This window comes from Mixophyes fleayi, chromosome 6, assembly GCF_038048845.1.
Source record: "Mixophyes fleayi isolate aMixFle1 chromosome 6, aMixFle1.hap1, whole genome shotgun sequence".
Taxonomy (NCBI): domain Eukaryota; kingdom Metazoa; phylum Chordata; class Amphibia; order Anura; family Limnodynastidae; genus Mixophyes; species Mixophyes fleayi.
Genome location: NC_134407.1, coordinates 214,746,269 through 214,766,127, shown reverse-complemented (window position 1 = coordinate 214,766,127; position 19,859 = coordinate 214,746,269). Strand labels below are relative to the sequence as shown.

Genomic DNA, 19,859 nt, shown 5'->3' with positions numbered 1-19,859 from the left:
GCAGCGGATAGTAATCAGCTGGCAGTCACGATGTTGAACACAGGCGAGTTGCAAGCAGGAGACTGTAGTGCACAGAGGCAGCGGATTGTAGTCAGCTGGCAGTCACGATGTTGAACACAGGCAAGTTGCAAGCAGGAGACAGTAGTGCACGGAGGCAGCGGATAGCAATCAGCAAACAGACTTGATGAGAAGCAGGTGAGTGAGGTAAGAGCTGGAGTGCACGGAGGCAGCGGATAGCAATGAGCAAACAGTCACATTGATATAAGATAACGTTGAAGTGGTGTAGAAGACTGTAGTGCACGGAGGCAGCGGATAGGAATCAGCAAACAGTCATGATGATACAGTTGATGGTGGAAGTGGTATGGAACCACAGTAGTAGAAGTGGTTTGGAAACCACAGGAATCAGCAGCACTGAATACACAAGTAATACAGGAACACCTTCAGAGACTCATGAGGAATGAGACTCCAAGATCAGGCAACGTGGTAGTGACCACAGGTGCTTAATATAGGGAGGTTGCCTGATCTGCCAATTAAGTTAAAGGGGTATACACTGAAGTATAGAAAAGGGCTGCGCATGCGCAGACCCTCAGGAAGGTGGACGGCCACGGTTCCTAAATGTCCGGGAAGAGGCACTCACGGTCCGGTGAGTGACACCCTTTCAAATTATATTTTACATTCACTATTACACACCTAGTTCTCTCACCACTAAGATTTGTTTCAAGAGCTGACACTCTTAGGAGGTATTTCGTTACTCTCTGACTTATGACAAAAAAAAAATGTCACAACCTAATGACTGTAGACTGTAAGCCCCAATGGAGCAGGGACTGATGTGAGTTCTCTGTACAGCGCTGTGGAATTAGTGGTGCTATATAAATAAATGGTGATGATGATGATGAGATACTTTAAACAAAATAATCCTCTGCCATAAATGTAGCATTTATTAAAAAGAAACAAGTCTGACATGTGAATTCCTTAAGAACACAAGAACAGAACATTATTATATGGAGTTTAATATGACCAAAAAAATTCACAATGCTTATTGAATAAAAATGGTGATAACAAACTGACATTCAGAAATATAAATGCAACACAATAAAAAAAATAATAAAAAAAAAAATCTACTGCTTGGGGGAAGGCTAGGTGAACAGTTCCTCAGTAGCAGAATTACCCCCCAAAACTGACAATTTCTAACATAACTTCATTACTGTTAAACCCCCTGCTTTCTACCCAAACCTCTATTTCCTGGTGACCTCACTGCAGATATGTGGACACCACTTCTAATTAGTGTGTTTGGCCATTTCAGCAACACTCAATGCTAACAGGTGCATAAAATGATGCATACAGCCAAGCAATCTCCATAGCAAAACATCAGAGCTCAGTGACTTTCAACAGGCACTGTCATCAGATGCCACCTTTCCAACAAGTCAGTTTGTCAAATTTATTCCCTACTAGGGCTGCTCTAGTCAACTATAAGTGTTGTTTTTATGAATTGGAAACATCTAGGTGCAGCAACAACTTAGCAGCGAAGGAGTAGACCATACAACTTCACAGAACACAAAAACACTCACTACCAACCTCCAGTCTGCCTATGGAAGCCACATCAGCACAAGAACTGTTTATACAAGATCTTCATGAATTAGTTTTCCATGGCTCAGCAGCCACACTCAAGCTTCAGACCACCATGCTCAATGCCACACATGGACTGGTGTAAAGCACACCGCCATTTTGGAGCAGTGGAGATGCATTCTCTGGAGTGACGAATCATGCTTCACCATCTATTAATCAAACAAATCTGGGTTTGGCAGATCCCAGTAGATCAAAGTTTGGTGGAGGAGGAATAATGATCTAGGGTGGTTTCTCATAGCTTGGTATGTGCCCCGTGGTTCTAGAGAATTGTCTGCTTCCAACTTTGTGGCAACAGTTTGGGGAAGGCTCTTTTTTTATTGTGAAACAGGAATGCATGATGATGCACAAAGCGAGGTCCATAAAAAAAAAATTGTTTACCGATTATGGTGTGAAAGAATTTATTTGGCCTGCACAGAGTCCTTACCTTAACCCCATTCAACACCTTTAGGATAAATTGGAAGGTTGACTGCGAGTCAGGTCCTGTCACCCAACCCCAGTGCCCAACCTCACTAATGCTCTCCTGGATGAATGGATACGAATCCCCGCAGCCAGGGCCAGATTATATGGGGGGCGCTGAGCCAGGAGGCCCCCCGGCCAGAAGCAGGCTGGATTTTTTTTAAACAAAATTTTTTTACTTTTTTTTTTGATTCAGTGGGTGATGCCCACCCGCAAATGGTGGGGGGCTGGGCTGACCGATGTCACACACTGTCCAAGGAGTTCTAAGTCTCGTGAGATATAGTAATCACGAGATTTAGTAGTTCCCTGCTGAGGCAGTACCAGCAGCACATCTTAAGTATGTATGCTGGTCTGGGGGGGGTTGTTATGATGTGTCTGAGGGGGTTGTGTGTGTGATGTGTTTTGGGTAGCAGTCTGTGATGTGTCTAGGGGGTTGTGTTGTGTCAGGGGGGGTTGTAATGGGGCTGAGGGGGTTGTGATGTGGTTGGGTTGTGATGTGTCAGGGTGTTAGTACTGTGGCTGAAGGTTTTGTGATGTATCTGGGGGGTTGTAATATGGCTCTGGGAGTTGTGATGTGACTGAGGGGGTTGCGATGTGGTTGGGGGGGTTGTAATGTGGCTTTGGGCGTTGTGATATGGCTGAGGGGGCTGTGATGTGGTTACATAGTTACATACATAGTTGATGAGGTTGAAAAAAGACACCAGTCCATCAAGTTCAACCTATTTTGGATCTCCTGCGATCCTGCACTTATATTTGTAATTAATCAAGAGTAGGCAACCGCCCATCTGTTTCAATTTTGAAAATCCCCCCAGACTCAATATTGCAATCCAATTTTTAACCTATATCCACTACTATCCTTTATTTTAAATTAACGGTCGTATCCCTGGATACACCTTTCCGCTAAAAATTTGTCTAACCCTTTCTTAAACATATCTATTGAATATGCCATCACAACCTTCCCTGGCATTGAATTCCATATCTTGACTGCCCTTACTGTAAAGAACCCCTTCCTTTGCTGGTTGTGAAACTTCCTCTCCTCTAACCTTAGGGGATGACCACGTGTCCTGTGTATGGTCCTTGGGGTAAAAAGTTCCCATGAAAGCTCTCTGTATTGACCCCTAATGTATTTGTACATAGTAATCATATCTCCCCTTAGACGCCTCTTTTCTAAAGTAAACATGCCTAAACTGGCTAACCTTTCCTCATAACTTAATGATTTCATACCCTTTATCAATTTTGTCGCCCTTCTCTGAACCCTTTCTAGTTCCAAATTATCTTTTTTATAGAGTGGTGCCCAGAACTGTACTGCATATTCAAGATGAGGTCTTACCAATGATTTATACAGTGGCAAAATTACACTGTCTTCCCTTGCATCTATGCCCCTTTTTATGCATGCCAATACTTTGTTTGCCCTTGCAGCTGCTGCTTGACATTGAGCACTATTGCTAAGTCTACTGTCTACGAGCACTCCCAAATCCTTTTCCATTATAGATTCTCCCAAATTAATTCCATTTAATTTATAGATTGCGTTCTTGTTTTTGATCCCTGAATGCATAACCTTACATTTATCTGTGTTAAACCTCATATTCCATTTAGCCGCCCAATCCTCCAGTTTATTTAAGTCTCTCTGTAGAGAAGCTACATTTTGCTCTGATTTTATTACCTTACAGAGTTTAGTGTCATCTGCAAAAATAGAAACTTTACTCTCTAAACCATCACCAAGGTCATTAATAAATATATTAAAAAGGAGTGGTCCCAGCACGGAACCTTGAGGAACTCCACTTAAGACCTTTGACCAATTAGAAAATGTTCCATTTATCACAACTCTCTGTTCCCTATTCTCTAACCAGTTTTCGATCCAAGTACAAATTTAGATTTCTAGACCCAGTTCCCTTATTTTGTAAACCAACCTCTTGTGTGGCACTGTATCAAAGGCCTTTGCAAAATCTAAGTAGACCACATCTACTATCCTGCCCTGGTCTAAGTTCCCACTAACTTCCTCGTAGAAACTAATTAGATTAGTTTGACATGACCTATCCCTCACAAATCCATGTTGATTCCCACTAATAATTTTATTGCGTACCAAGTAATCCTGAATACTGTCCCTTAAAATACCTTCCAGTAGTTTCCCCACTATTGATGTCAGGCTTACAGGTCTATAATTCTCTGGTTGTGATCTCGTCCCCTTTTTAAACAACGGCACCACATCTGCTATTCGCCAATCCCTTGGTACTGAGCCAGATGAGATTGAATCTCTGAAAATTAAGAATAGCGGTCTAGCTATTTCCGAGTTTAATTCCATAAGGACCCTTGGGTGTATGCCATCTGGACCTGGAGCTTTATTTATCTTAATATTCTTCAGTCGCCTTTGGACTTCTTCCTCTGACAACCAAGTATTAATTAATGGCATGGTTTCATTTCCATTTTTATGTATTACTCCTGCCATTTGTTCCTCTCTGGTAAATACTGAAGAAAAGAACGTGTTTAATATCTCTGCTTTTTCCTTAGTATCATTTATCAATTCACCCATCTCACTTCTTAGTGGTCCTATATTATCTTTTTTAATCCTTTTGCCATTTATATACTTAAAAAACTTTTTGGGGTTTGTCTTACTTTCTTTTGCAACGTGCCTTTCATTTTCTAATTTAGCCAATCTAATTTCCTTTTTGCATGTTTTATTACATTCCTTGTACCTATGGAAGGACTCCTCTGACCCTTCAGACTTAAACAATTTAAATGCACGCTTCTTCCTTTGCATTTCTTCCCTTACCTTTTTATTTAGCCACATTGGTTTAGACTTAATTCTTTTACATTTATTTCCTATAGGAATGAACTTATACGTGTATGTTTCCAACAACATTTTAAAGACAGCCCACATTTCTTCCGTATTTTTTCCTTCAAAGGCTTTGTCCCAGTCTATGCTCTTTATAGACTCCTTTAGCATATTAAAATTTGCCTTTTTAAAGTTTAAAGTCCTAGTTGATCCCTTATACTGTTGTTTCTGGAAACTAATTTCAAATGAGACCATATTATGATCACTGTTTCCCAAGTGCTCCTTTACTTGAATATTTGATATTACGTCTACATTGTTTGTTATTACTAGGTCCAGTATAGTCCGGTTCCTAGTTGGTTCCTCAACTAATTGGGACATGTAATGGTCTTTTAGCGTGCTCAGAAACCTATTTCCCCTAGCTGTACCGCAGGTCTCAGTACTCCAATCAATGTCCGGATAATTAAAATCCCCCATAATTAAAATTTGACCTAGTTGTGTAGCCTTTTCAATTTGCTGTAGAAGTTGGGCTTCCTCAATCGTACTAATATCTGGCGGTTTATAGCATATCCCTATCAGAAACTTCTCTGAACTTTTTCCTCCGCTGGATATTTCCACCCACAATGCCTCTATATTATCACCAATATTCTCGTATATAACTTCCTGAATACTTGGTTTTAATTCTGGCTTAATATAAAGACATACTCCTCCTCCCCTTTTATTTACCCTATCCCTCCTGAAGAGAGAATAGCCTTCCAAGTTGACTGCCCAGTCATGTGTATCATCCCACCAGGTCTCAGTAATACCTATAATATCATACTGCTCATTTATTGCTACTAGTTCTAACTCCCCCATTTTACCTGTCAGGCTTCTTGCATTTGCAAGCATACACTTAAGTCTATTGCCTCCCTTAGGTATTTCTTTTAGCTTTAAAAAGGGCCGCTCCTTATCGGCTATGCTTCCCTTTCCCCCCTCTCCACCCCCTTTACTCTTGTTAAATTCCTCCTTACTACTCTCAATGTCTATCCCATAAATACTTGCTTGCCCCTCCCCCCCGGAGCCTAGTTTAAAATCTCCTCCAACCTTCTAACCATCCTCTCCCCTAGCACTGCAGCCCCCTCCTCATTCAGGTGCAATCCATCACGACAATAAAGATGGCAACTGACCGAGAAATCAGCCCAGTGCTCTAAGAATCCAAAACCCTCCTTCCTACACCAATCTTTTAGCCACGCATTAACCTCCCTAATCTCCCGCTGCCTCCCTGGACTAGCGCGTGGCACAGGTAGTATTTCCGAAAATACTACCTTGGATGTCCTTGCCTTAAGTTTGCGACCTATGTCCCTGAAATCATTCTTTAGGACACCCCTTCTTCCTCTAACTCGGTCATTGGTGCCAACATGCACCAAAACCGCTGGGTCATTCCCAGCCCCTCCCAACAATCTGTCCACCCGATCCGCAATATGCCGAGCCCGAGCACCCGGGAGACAACACACTGTTCGGCATGCACGGTCCCGGTAACAGATTGCCCTATCTACCTTCCTAATAATTGAATCCCCTACCACCACAATCTGCCTGGGTCCCTGAGTAACTTTGGTCCCCTCTATGCTGGAGAGACCATTCCCCTGGTTGCTAGAGGAAGCAGTGTCATCCAACTCTACCAATTCTGAACTGCCTTCCACAGTATTTTCATCCAATCTGGCAAATCTGCTGGGATTGCCTAGCTCAGAACTGGCCTGCCTCTTCCTCCCTCTGCTACCCCTAGTAACTGTTACCCAGCTGCCTACCTGTGCATCCTCCTCTGTCTCTGCTCCACCCTGCTCAGATAACGCATCAACGGTGAGCTGTAAACTCTGCTCCAGGTTGGCAATGTCTCTCAATGTTGCAATGGTCTGCTTTAGATCAGTTACCTGGGCTTCCAAAGAGACCAATTGCTCACATTTCTCACAGAGGTATAAACCTTGGAACACTTGCTCCAAGTGTGCATACATATGACAAGATATGCATTGAGTGAGATCATCAAGCCTGCTACTACTCATCTTATTATGGCTAACCTAACTTCTTATAGCCTACAGTGAACTTTAGTACTAGCCTTTCCTAGCCACTTACCAGATTAAACCCCTTCCTGGATTCAACTCCTTAATGGAACCAACTCCACACTTTAAACAAAAACAGCACTTGAAATCAAAAAAGCAGTGAAATCACAAGCTCAATGAAATCGCTTGCTACCTCCTGTTAAATAGAGCTTGCACTAACCAGCTGTATCAACTATGCAATTAAACCACACCCACTAGCTCTAACAGAGAGAAGGAAAAAAAAAAAAAAACACTTAATAAACACACAGAAAAACGAATCCCGTTCAATAAACACACAGAATAATTCCCCAAACTATATCACTCTCTCAGCACAGCACAGCAATCCTTAATGGAACCAACTCCACACTTTAAACAAAAACAGCACTTGAAATCAAAAAAGCAGTGAAATCACAAGCTCAATGAAATCGCTTGCTACCTCCTGTTAAATAGAGCTTGCACTAACCAGCTGTATCAACTATGCAATTAAACCACACCCACTAGCTCTAACAGAGAGAAGGAAAAAAAAAAAAAAACACTTAATAAACACACAGAAAAACGAATCCCGTTCAATAAACACACAGAATAATTCCCCAAACTATATCACTCTCTCAGCACAGCACAGCAATCCTTAATGGAACCAACTCCACACTTTAAACAAAAACAGCACTTGAAATCAAAAAAGCAGTGAAATCACAAGCTCAATGAAATCGCTTGCTACCTCCTGTTAAATAGAGCTTGCACTAACCAGCTGTATCAACTATGCAATTAAACCACACCCACTAGCTCTAACAGAGAGAAGGAAAAAAAAAAAAAAACCACTTAATAAACACACAGAAAAACGAATCCCGTTCAATAAACACACAGAATAATTCCCCAAACTATATCACTCTCTCAGCACAGCACAGCAATCCTTAATGGAACCAACTCCACACTTTAAACAAAAACAGCACTTGAAATCAAAAAAGCAGTGAAATCACAAGCTCAATGAAATCGCTTGCTACCTCCTGTTAAATAGAGCTTGCACTAACCAGCTGTATCAACTATGCAATTAAACCACACCCACTAGCTCTAACAGAGAGAAGGAAAAAAAAAAAAAAACACTTAATAAACACACAGAAAAACGAATCCCGTTCAATAAACACACAGAATAATTCCCCAAACTATATCACTCTCTCAGCACAGCACAGCAATCCTTAATGGAACCAACTCCACACTTTAAACAAAAACAGCACTTGAAATCAAAAAAGCAGTGAAATCACAAGCTCAATGAAATCGCTTGCTACCTCCTGTTAAATAGAGCTTGCACTAACCAGCTGTATCAACTATGCAATTAAACCACACCCACTAGCTCTAACAGAGAGAAGGAAAAAAAAACACAAAAAAAAAAAACACTTAATAAACACACAGAAAAACGAATCCCGTTCAATAAACACACAGAATAATTCCCCAAACTATATCACTCTCTCAGCACAGCACAGCAATCCTTAATGGAACCAACTCCACACTTTAAACAAAAACAGCACTTGAAATAAAAAAAGCAGTGAAATCACAAGCTCAATGAAATCGCTTGAGGGGGTTGTGGTGTGTTGGGGGGTTGTAATGTGGCTTTGGGCATTGTAATATGGCTGAGGGGGCTGTGATGTGGTTGGGGGGGTTGTAATGTGGCTTTGGGTGTTGTGATATGGCTGAGGGGGCTGTGATGTGGCTGAGGGGGCTATGATGTGGTTGGGGGTTGTAATGTGGCTTTGGGCGTTGTGATGTGGCTGAGGGGGCTGTGATGTGGTTGGGGGGGTTGTAATGTGGCTTTGGGTGTTGTGATATGGCTGAGGGGGCTGTGATGTGGTTGGGGGGGTTGTAATGTGGCTTTGGGTGTTGTGATATGGCTGAGGGGGCTGTGATGTGGTTGGGGGGGTTGTAATGTGGTTTTGGGCGTTGTGATATGGCTGAGAGGGCTGTGATGTGGTTGGGGGGGTTGTAATGTGGCTTTGGGTGTTGTGATATGGCTGAGGGGGCTGTGATGTGGTTGGGGGGGTTGTAATGTGGCTTTGGGTGTTGTGATATGGCTGAGGGGGCTGTGATGTGGTTGAGCGGGTTGTGGTGTGTTGGGGGGTTGTAATGTGGCTTTGGGCATTGTGATATGGCTGAGGGGGCTGTGATGTGGTTGGGGGGGTTGTAATGTGGCTTTGGGCGTTGTGATATGGCTGAGGGGGCTGTGATGTGGTTGGGGGGGGTTGTTATGTGGCTTTGGGCGTTGTGATATGGCTGAGGGGGCTGTGATGTGGTTGAGCGGGTTGTGGTGTGTTGGGGGGTTGTAATGTGGCTTTGGGTGTTGTGATGTGGCTGAGGGGGCTGTGATATGGCTGAGGGGGCTGTGATGTGGTTGGGGGTTGTAATGTGGCTTTGGGCGTTGTGATGTGGCTGAGGGGGCTGTGATGTGGTTAGGGGGGTTGTAATGTGGCTTTGGGTGTTGTGATATGGCTGAGGGGGCTGTGATGTGGTTGGGGGGGTTGTAATGTGGCTTTGGGTGTTGTGATATGGCTGAGGGGGCTGTGATGTGGTTGGGGGGGTTGTAATGTGGCTTTGGGCATTGTAATATGGCTGAGGGGGCTGTGATGTGGTTGGGGGGGTTGTAATGTGGCTTTGGGTGTTGTGATATGGCTGAGGGGGCTGTGATGTGGTTGGGGGGGTTGTAATGTGGCTTTGGGTGTTGTGATATGGCTGAGGGGGCTGTGATTGGGGGGGTTGTAATGTGGCTTTGGGCGTTGTGATATGGCTGAGGGGGCTGTGATGTGGTTGGGGGGTTGTAATGTGGCTTTGGGTGTTGTGATATGGCTGAGGGGGCTGTGATGTGGTTGGGGGGGTTGTAATGTGGCTTTGGGTGTTGTGATATGGCTGAGGGGGCTGTGATGTGGTTGAGCGGGTTGTGGTGTGTTGGGGGGTTGTAATGTGGCTTTGGGCATTGTGATATGGCTGAGGGGGCTGTGATGTGGTTGGGGGGGTTGTAATGTGGCTTTGGGCGTTGTGATATGGCTGAGGGGGCTGTGATGTGGTTGGGGGGGTTGTTATGTGGCTTTGGGCGTTGTGATATGGCTGAGGGGGCTGTGATGTGGTTGAGCGGGTTGTGGTGTGTTGGGGGGTTGTAATGTGGCTTTGGGCATTGTGATATGGCTGAGGGGGCTGTGATGTGGTTGGGGGGGTTGTAATGTGGCTTTGGGCGTTGTGATATGGCTGAGGGGGCTGTGATGTGGTTGGGGGGGTTGTAATGTGGCTTTGGGCGTTGTGATGTGGCTGAGGGGGCTGTGATGTGGTTGAGCGGGTTGTGATGTGGTTGGGGGGTTGTAATGTGGCTTTGGACGTTGTGATGTGGCTGAGGGGGCTGTGATGTGGTTGAGCGGGTTGTGGTGTGTTGGGGGGTTGTAATGTGGCTTTGGGCGTTGTGATGTGGCTGAGGGGGCTGTGATGTGGTTGGGGGGTTGTAATGTGGCTTTGGGCGTTGTGATGTGGCTGAGGGGGCTGTGATGTGGTTGAGCGGGTTGTGGTGTGTTGGGGGGTTGTAATGTGGCTTTGGGCGTTGTGATATGGCTGAGGGGGCTGTGATGTGGTTGAGCGGGTTGTGGTGTGTTGGGGGGTTGTAATGTGGCTTTGGGCGTTGTGATGTGGCTGAGGGGGCTGTGATGTGGTTGAGCGGGTTGTGGTGTGGCTGGTGTTTGGTGTGATGTTGCTGGGGTGTAGCGTGATGTAGCATGATGTGGCTGAGCAGTGACATGATGTGGCTGGGGGTGGCGTGATAAATGTAATGTTTTATTGTAATGTATGTATTATATACTGCGTCATGTTATGTACTGTGTTCACTTATTGCTTGGTTTCAACATTTCATGTACCTATACATTTTCTAAACAGATCTCAACATTCCAGGATACATACAAGGATCCAGTACCCTGTTGTGAAAGCTGCAATAAAAGGTAGGTGAGAGTAATACCATTTTAATACATATATCATGTTTAAAGCAACACAGCCATGTCCCATGTTGACCACGCTCCCTAAACTATTCGTCCCCCTCCCTCCGTTCCCCTATGTGTGGCCTCCAAGAGACCCAGTGCACATGGGATTCGCACGTTGTGAGGATACCACCCTTAGCTGGGATGGCAGTTACTCTCTGTGGGATTCAACTCACTCGGGTAGACCAAAATATATCCAAAATAAGACTTTATTACGATAGCACAACACAAGACGTTCACAAGTTACAGGGTAAATGGTAGCATGTATCCTCCAGCAGCCTCTTGCAATCAGCACTCCAAAGTAATAATCTCAGTCTCTTTCAAAGTCTTATCCTCCAGCAATATTACAACTACCGATTAGCAAAACAGTTATGGTGTCTCCCAGCCTGGGTTACTGGCTCACACCGACCCTGTCCTGGTAGGGTTCCCTCCAGCGGCACCACGATGCTTGGCCCAGAGTCTTTTTCCCTGATGTCTTGTACACCAGGATCCTCCAAGCTAGAATAGCTCCCCTGGCATTCTCCTCTCCCTATATTCTTAGCTGTATACACAGGAAGTAGGGTCAAATGTCTCAAACCTCCCCGTTACATCTGGGGTCTCTTAGTCAACACTTTAGCTGCTAGACACACTGCCCCTGTTATCTTGATTATACAATGGAATGGCTGGACTCAATTAGCTGTTTTGACTGGATACACTACACATGGGGGTACAATATTACATCAGGGAATGACACTGCACGCTTACATGAAACAATAAGACTTTTGACACATTGTATCAACAGTGTTACGCCATCTGAATCTGATACATTTTGATACAATAACATCTATATTCATACATTTCCCAATGATATTTCAGTCAATATATTACTGAGGAGGCACATTGCATATCATTTAGAAGTTCTAACCTCATTACCTCTCAGATTACTTGTTGACCTAGCTAATTAACATGGGCTGCCAGCTAGTTAACTCCACCAAATCTAAGCTGCACCTCATAACAATGGACAAATGGTAATTACATTAGCTAACACAAGCAAAATGACTGCTGCTGTCCTGTTATTTTCACACAGTATGGCAATATTCTTTATATTTATACTACATACGCTATTGCAGGTAATAGCAAGGGTAAAATGTACCTAACAACATAAAATAATAATACACTCGTTACCTTCTTCCGACTTCCCGGCCGTCGCCATGACGACCGGGGCGTCACTTCCGGATCCTGGCCGACCGTTGCCAAGGCAACGGTCGGAAGCTCTGTGCTGTGTCCCGGCAACGGAGGAAGCCGGGCGCGCATGCGCAGTAGGTAAAAATTCCTGTGGCTTGATTTAACAAGCCTGTGCGCTGATTAATGCCTGATACATTAATCAGGCAGGGTGCTGTGTGTGATTCAGAGCTAGGCTCTGATTGGTGGCCACTAGTATTTAAGGCAGTGAGGTCTGCAGCCTCACTGCCGGTTATAGTTTCTGTTCCAGTCTTCTGACCTGCTCTGTGTCTTGTTCCTGTCTCTTGGAAATCCTATTTGACTACCCGTGTATGACCCCTTGCCTGGATTTGGACCCTGCCTGTGTTTCTCGTGACCTTGACCTCTGGCTTGTATACCGACCATCCTGTCTGCTCGTGACCCCTGACCCTGGCTTGTTTATCGGATCTGCTATCTGCTGCCGGCCCTTGACCTCTGCTTGGACTCCACTCCGCTTGCCTGGGTTCTCCCCAGCCAGTACACACTTCACGACCCTCTGTCAGTCTGCGGCCCAGTCTGTCCCCACCATCAGGGGCTCCAGTGAACACCTGATTGGCAGAGTAGATTCCGGGTTGTGTTGTGCCGGCTGGAGGGGTTCCTAACAGGGCCAAGGATTAAAAAGTACATTAAAAAGTTCTCAGTCCAGTAGCACCCAGTTTCCTCACACACGTGTTAGGTGCTGTCCCATGTGTGAATAGCAGCAAGACCACACAATGCACAGGTGGAACAAGGTGAGGGGGGGTATGTTAATGTAATGTGTGTGTGGTCTAGGTTCAAGACTTAGTTCCTTGCAAATGTACTGTATGATCCAGAGTAATGCTCCCTTGCTCAATAGCATCTGCTGCTGCTAAAATGATCCCGTCTCCCCCTAATTCCCAGATATGTAATAATCATCAGAGCATGTTCTCACCATTTTGCAGCTATCTCACTTAAATCCCATGTGTAACAATTGTGTTTCTTCTGTGATCTGCTCATTCTATGAACGTTGGACCGCTGGATATGCTGTCGGGAGAATTAAAAGAGGGTTAATTTTCATCTGGGTCAATTTTCAACTCCATGGGGTATATTTACTAAACTGCGGGTTTGACAAAGTGGAGATGTTGCCTATAGCAACCAATCAGATTCTAGCTGTCATTTTGTAAAATGCAATAAATAAATGAAAGCTACAATCTGATTGGTTGCTATAGGTAATATCTCCACTTCTTCAAACCTGCAGTTTAGTAAATATACCCCCCCAAGTCTGAGTCATCCATCCACCAGTTGTTGTCTGACCTCACCATCAAACAACACTTCTGTAATAGAAGCAGCAAAATGATGTCTTTAGTGATATTATGCTGTCAGCACTAGTGGTTTTCTGTGTACGTGCCCGTTTGAACAAGTGTAAATGAGCAGATAGCCAGATGACCTCTGGCACACTTCTTTAGGGTATTGGCTCTTGCTTACTACACGTTATAGAAATAATTTGTTGGAATTTGTTCAATAGCCGATGAATTTACTTAAATATTTACCGTATTTCCCCAAGTATAAGACACACCCATGTATAAGACGCACCTTAATTTTGGGGCCCAAAATAAAAAAAAAGATGTATTACGGTACATAAAGACTGACAGCTCCGAGACTGTGGGAGGCGCCAGAAGGACCTTAAGGTCCTTTTGCCAATCAGCGGGGACACGCTGTTCCATTCAGCCAGCGGGGACACGCTGTTCCATTCAGCCAGCGGGGACACGCTGTTCCATTCAGCCAGCGGGGACACGCTGTTCCATTCAGCCAGCGGGGACAAGCTGTTCAACACAGCCAGCGGGGACAAGCTGTTCAACACAGCCAGCGGGGACAAGCTGTTCCATTCAGCCAGCGGAGACAAGCTGTTCAACACAGCCAGCGGGGACACGCTGTTCCATTCAGCCAGCGGGGACAAGCTGTTCAACACAGCCAGCGGGGACAAGCTGTTCAACACAGCCAGCGGGGACACACTGTTCCGATTAGCGGGGACTCCTCTCTCACACCAGGTGCCGACTTCTTCATTGAGGTAAGTAGCGCTTGCAGTGTATAAGACGCACCTTTTTTTTAGACCCAAAATTTGGGGGGAAAAGGTGCGTCTTATACATGGGGAAATACGGTATATTGTGTCCAGGGAGTGCCGCTTGAAGTGTTATAAAAACGTTGTAACAAAAGACTGCCTCACCATTAGACCGTCTGCGGCAGCGCCAGTGAAAACGGTTTGTTCTGAAACAACTTTTCAGCTCTTACAATACGGGGCTCCTGGAGCAATCTGATTGGTCATCTATACTAATCCATTACCGCAAATAAGTATAATTACATTATTATTTCGCAATAGAGCTGTTAAAACAAGTAACTGTGTTTGACTTTCATTAACTATTTATATCTGTGAACCTGGTTCCACCGGGAACAACTTCTAACCTATGATGCTGGTCATTCATTTCTGTCTCTTGTTCTCTACGCTTACTAACATCTATGTATTGTGTGTATAGGCTTTCTCTATTTCTTCATGTCTATGGTTTGCTGATCTAAAACACTGCTTTAACAATTGCTAGTTGATCATTTGTTGCTTGCAATAATTTCAATTGTCTTTTTTTGTGATTTCATGTAATGCTTTGAGAGCGATCCATCCCTATGTAAGCTGCAGCTCTCTGTTCTATATATTTAACGTGACTTAAATCTAGGTGCTGCAATTATTTGTTAAAACTAAAAGTTATTTAATAAGAGTGTGTCAGGGTACGGATATGCAGCCCACTGGAGAGATTTCAAGTTACTCCTGTTTATGCTATTTTTTTATACCAAATGAGACCCAATAAGATTATGCTACTTAAGAATATAATAAGTGAACACTGCATGCAACAGAAGACGGCAGCAACACTCCGTAGTAAAGCCTATTACAATGCTTGATTACGTCAATGTTTGATTAATTCATAGACACAGGTCACCGACATAAATATTGGTCAACTCATATACTAGGCGTAATCATATTTTGACTTGAAAATACAAGGATAACATATGTGCATACATTTCTCTGGAATTTCCCAACACTAACAATGTTAAGACTGAAACAAACACAGTATGTTAGAAAGATGGAATATGTGAACATAAACACACATAAGCAGTATATAACAGACATTCTCTCTCTATATATGTCTAAAGCTATCAGTTTAGGGCATGATATGAACTCAAACTTCATTAAGCAGGGGTGCCAGTATACAGTCTAAATTGTATTTATGTTTTGAGAACTTTCAGTAATAAAGTTATTAGTATGTCTAATACTGCTACATCTCTGTCACAGGACGGATGTAAACTCTTATGTTCTAGTGTGATATTACAATGATTGACAGACAATTGTAAAAAGATAATGAAAATGTTTATTATAAAAGATACTATTAAGGGAAAGGTGTATGTAATCCTCTACTAGAACCGTTTCGCGAGATGTTCGCCTTTACCAGCCTCCTTTCCGAGGAACTAGATACATTCCAGAGTACTCAGTTGCCCCCAGGACTTAATCTGTTAGTAGTAGTTCTTGATTTACAATTGTCCGATGGAGTGAACACGGTAGGAGGTAGTGAACAACCTTGATGGTATTGTGAAGTAAACTGAGAAGCAGACTGGCACTTGCCCAGTGGAGTACACTTCACATAGTAGCAGGTACTGAGCAACCATATAGTGTAGTGTTACAATCTGACAGGCAGGGGTTAATGCAGACAAGCCAGGGGTCAGGGCAGGTAGATAGGTGCAGATCCGTTTAACAACCCAAAAGGTCAGAAGTGGAGAGGACAGCAGAATCCTTTAAATAAGCCGGGACAAATACAGAGACAAAATCAGGTCACGATACAAAGGCACACTGGATAAAATAGGAACTATCAGCAGCATTGTTATGAAGCCAGAGAGAGGTTTAAAAAGGCAGCAACACCAATCAGGATGATTAGCTGCATGTGTGTGATAGGTGATTGCACAACATTGGCTGCCAGACAGAGCTGAAGGGAGCTTGTAACTATTTACCTAGCAATCAGCTGTATCAGTGAACTGCAGGAATGATCCTACCCATGGTAGCAGCAGTAATTTGCACAGATGACAAACAGGAGAGATCCTTATTTCTTAACAGATAAATATAAAGCAATGAATACTTAGCTGTGGAATACAATTTGATTGTTGAGAAAGATCTTGATCTGAGTAGCCGTTGTTTTGATAGTGAAGTCAGGACGATTTTTTGGACACAACTTTCTCAACAATGTTCTACCTGAAGCTAATACTATTTGGATATTACCTGCCTGTTAAACTTCTAAATTCAACTGCCCTTCGCTCTTTGAGACTAGTTAAAACAAGTGCTGGACATAAAGAAATGTCTTTGTACTAACAGGTATGAATGGTAACATGTTATGAATATTATCTTACAGAACAGGAGGGCTTGCATTAGTCACACACACACACAATCCTGTTAACCCTTTAAATCACAATTTCCGATTTCTATCTATCAGCTCATGGAGATTTCCTTTCTATGTGAAGTTTTTGATGTTTTAAAAGACTTGATCTTTGTGTAAAACGTTTCCTACATTCAGAACATGAAAATGGCTTCTCACCTGTGTGAGTTTGCTGATGTTTAAAAAGATCTGATTTGTATGGAAAACATTTCCCACATTCAGAACACAAAAATGGCTCATCACCTGTGTGAACTTTAAGATGTCTAGCAAGACATGATTGCCGTGCAAACTGTTTCCCACACTCAGGACATGGAAATGGTTTCTCACCTGTGTGAGTTCTCTGATGAACATGAAGATCTGATTTCTTTCCAAAACATTTCCCACACTCAGAACATGGAAATGGCTTCTGACCTATATGAAGTAAAAGATGTCTAGCAAGATCTGATTGCTGTGCAAACTGTTTCTCACACTTGGAACATGGAAATGGCTTCTGACCTGTATGAAGTAAAAGATGTCTAGCAAGATCTGATTGCCGTGCAAATGGTTTCCCACACTCCGAACAGGGAAATGGCTTCTCACCTGTGTGAGTTCGCTGATGAACATGAAGATATGATTTCTTTCCAAAACATTTCCCACACTCAGAACATGGAAATGGCTTCTGATCTCTATGAAATAAGAGATGTCCAGCAAGTTCTGATTTCCGCACAAACCTTTTCCCACATTCAGAACATGGGAATGGCTTCTCACCTGTGTGAACTCTCTGATGATTAATAAGATCTGATTTATGGCTAAAACATTTCCCACATTCAGAACATGGAAATGGTTTCTCACCTGTGTGAGTTCGCTGATGACCAAGAAGATATGATTTCTTTCCAAACCATTTCCCACACTCAGAACATGAAAATCTTTTTTCACTTGTGTGAATTTTATGATGTCTAAATAGATCTGATTTATAAGTAAAACATTTCCCACATTCAGAACATGAAAATGGCTTCTCACCTGTGTGAACTCTCTGATGACTAATAATATCTGATTTCTGCCTAAAACATTTACCACATTCAGAACATGGAAATGGCTTCTCACCTGTGTGAACTTTCTGATGACTAATAAGATCTGATTTATGGCTAAAACATTTCCCACATTCAGAACATGGAAATGGCTTCTCACCTGTGTGTACTCTCTGATGTATAATGAGAACTGATTTGCGGGCAAAACACTTCTCACAGTCAGAACATGGAAATGGCTTCTCACCTGTGTGAACTCTCTGATGTATAATGAGAACTGATTTATGGTCAAAACACTTCCCACATTCAGAACATGAAAACCTCTTCTCACCTGTGTGAACTTTGTAATGCTGATTAAGAGCTGACTCATGCTTAAAACATTTTCCACATTCAGAACATGAAAACAGTTTACCATCTATAAGATCTGGATGATATGTAACAGTGTCTGAGATATCAGGAGAACATTTCTCATGATTAGAAGAATCAGATGAAATATTTGCAATGTAAAGTACTGGCTGTATATATGGGGTAATGGGGTTTTCACTAGAAGAATCTTGTGTGATGTCCTTATCTTCTATTTCACAATCTGGGAATGAAATGTCATGTTCCTCTTCGGTATTGCTGCTGTTGTGTCCATCTGCTAAAAAGAAATATATGGAAAAGCACATTATTTTACTATAATAAAGAGTGGATTACAGTTCCCCAACTTTCTATATATTATCAGTAAATAAAACACTTCTTCATTTAAAAATGTAAAAGGTATAATAGATTATATTAAAAATATTCTATAATGCAATATTACTTTTTGAAATAAGAATTTTCTGAGGAAACCACAGCTGTGAAAAAACACGTAAAACACTATGAGTTGTTGGAACACAGGACGTAATTTTAGGAAATTGGCCGACTATTGGATTTTGAAAAGTTTGGAAGTCTAAAGACCCGGGTCTCTCTTTGAGATAAATGCACATGCGGGGGTCCTGAAAACTAAGAGAGCTGAATTAGTGTACAACAGCATTGGTTTATACCACCAACACACGCTACACAGACCCTGAATGGAATGGGCTTAATTAAGAACAGACTGGATGGTGGTAGTTTATGTTCTATTAATATGTGCAATTAACTGTTGAATGAGAACTGTATTGTTCTAGACTTCCAAAATAGGCATCAATAGAATTGTGGTTGATAACTAATCAGTAATATTTCCCTCTCTGGAAGCTGGAAATTCTGAAAGCTAAAGTAGTTGAATTAGTGTACAACAGCAGAAGATATACACCGCCAACACACGCTACACAGACCTTGAATAGAACGGGCTTAATAAACAACATACTGGATAGTGGCATTTATTTTGTTTCATTAATACGGGCCATTGATTTTTTATTCAAATGACTGAGAGCTATATTGTTCTAGACTTCATAAAGTAGCCATTGAAACAACTGTGGAATTGAAAACTGATCAATAAAAACTCCCCCCAATGTGCACTGAAAGGGGAGAAGTTGTGGTTTAACACAAATGATCGTCCTGGTTCCTAAGAGGTATTTTTATATACTGTTTCCTTTATACTTATGTTTCTAATGTTTATTATCAGAATGAATAGCAAATATTTTTTTTATTGCAGTACCGGTTCAGCCAGAAAAATCTATGTGATGTTGAATACTTTTGTGTCAAAAAAGGCAAAAGTATTATAGGAGTGATACCTTTATTGGCTAACCAAAATAAAGTATTATACTTGCTAGCTTTCAGAGCACAGAGGCCCCTTCATCGGCAAGTTTACAAATGAATGACTGAGAAAAGGGCACAACACTTAAGAGATGTTACATCAAGCAATTTGCACGATGGGGGGTGGGGGGGGGGGGCGGATACATCATTAAGATAAGCTAAAGTACTGAAACAGAGGTTTTCATTACGGATGGAAGAGTGAAAGTCCCAGGAGTTCAGAGATCTGGGGGTAAATGTATGAATCTCCGGATTCTTCATCTCTGGCGTGTTCAGCCTCTTCAGCGCTTAAATTTAAAGCGGTGCTGCATTGTAAAGGGAAGTTTCCCTTTACAATGCAGCGCCGCTTTAAATTTAAGCGCTGAAGAGGCTGAACACGCCGGAGATGAAGAATCCGGAGATTCATACATTTACCCCCTGGAGTCACTTTGCTGTGGGGTGTGAAGTGTGTCCATGTAGTGGGTCATAAATCCAGATGTTAGGTTGAGTCCTTGAGTCAATGACTGCAATGTTCTTATCAGCTTGATTTCCCAGATTTTTCATTTAAAAAAAACAAA

General features: G+C 42.7%; 3 protein-coding genes across 8 annotated transcripts in view; 2 read left to right on the top strand and 1 right to left on the bottom strand.

The window, feature by feature from the left end:
- LOC142159778 (uncharacterized) overlaps positions 1-19,859 on the top strand; it is a 627,000-nt gene that overhangs the window by 67,045 nt on the left and 540,096 nt on the right. The gene's annotated exons all lie outside the window — the stretch shown is intronic.
- The window catches only part of LOC142159899 (uncharacterized), a 335,145-nt gene that overhangs the window by 49,240 nt on the left and 266,046 nt on the right, over positions 1-19,859 (top strand). The window lies entirely within an intron of this gene.
- The window catches only part of LOC142159795 (uncharacterized), a 43,876-nt gene continuing 38,266 nt past the window's right edge, over positions 14,250-19,859 (bottom strand). For both annotated transcript variants that reach the window (XM_075214532.1, XM_075214533.1), the window contains one exon: positions 14,250-18,229. In XM_075214532.1, the coding sequence (XP_075070633.1) occupies positions 16,644-18,229 (1,586 nt within the window). In that variant the 3' untranslated portion in view covers positions 14,250-16,643. The remainder of the gene's footprint in view (positions 18,230-19,859) is intronic.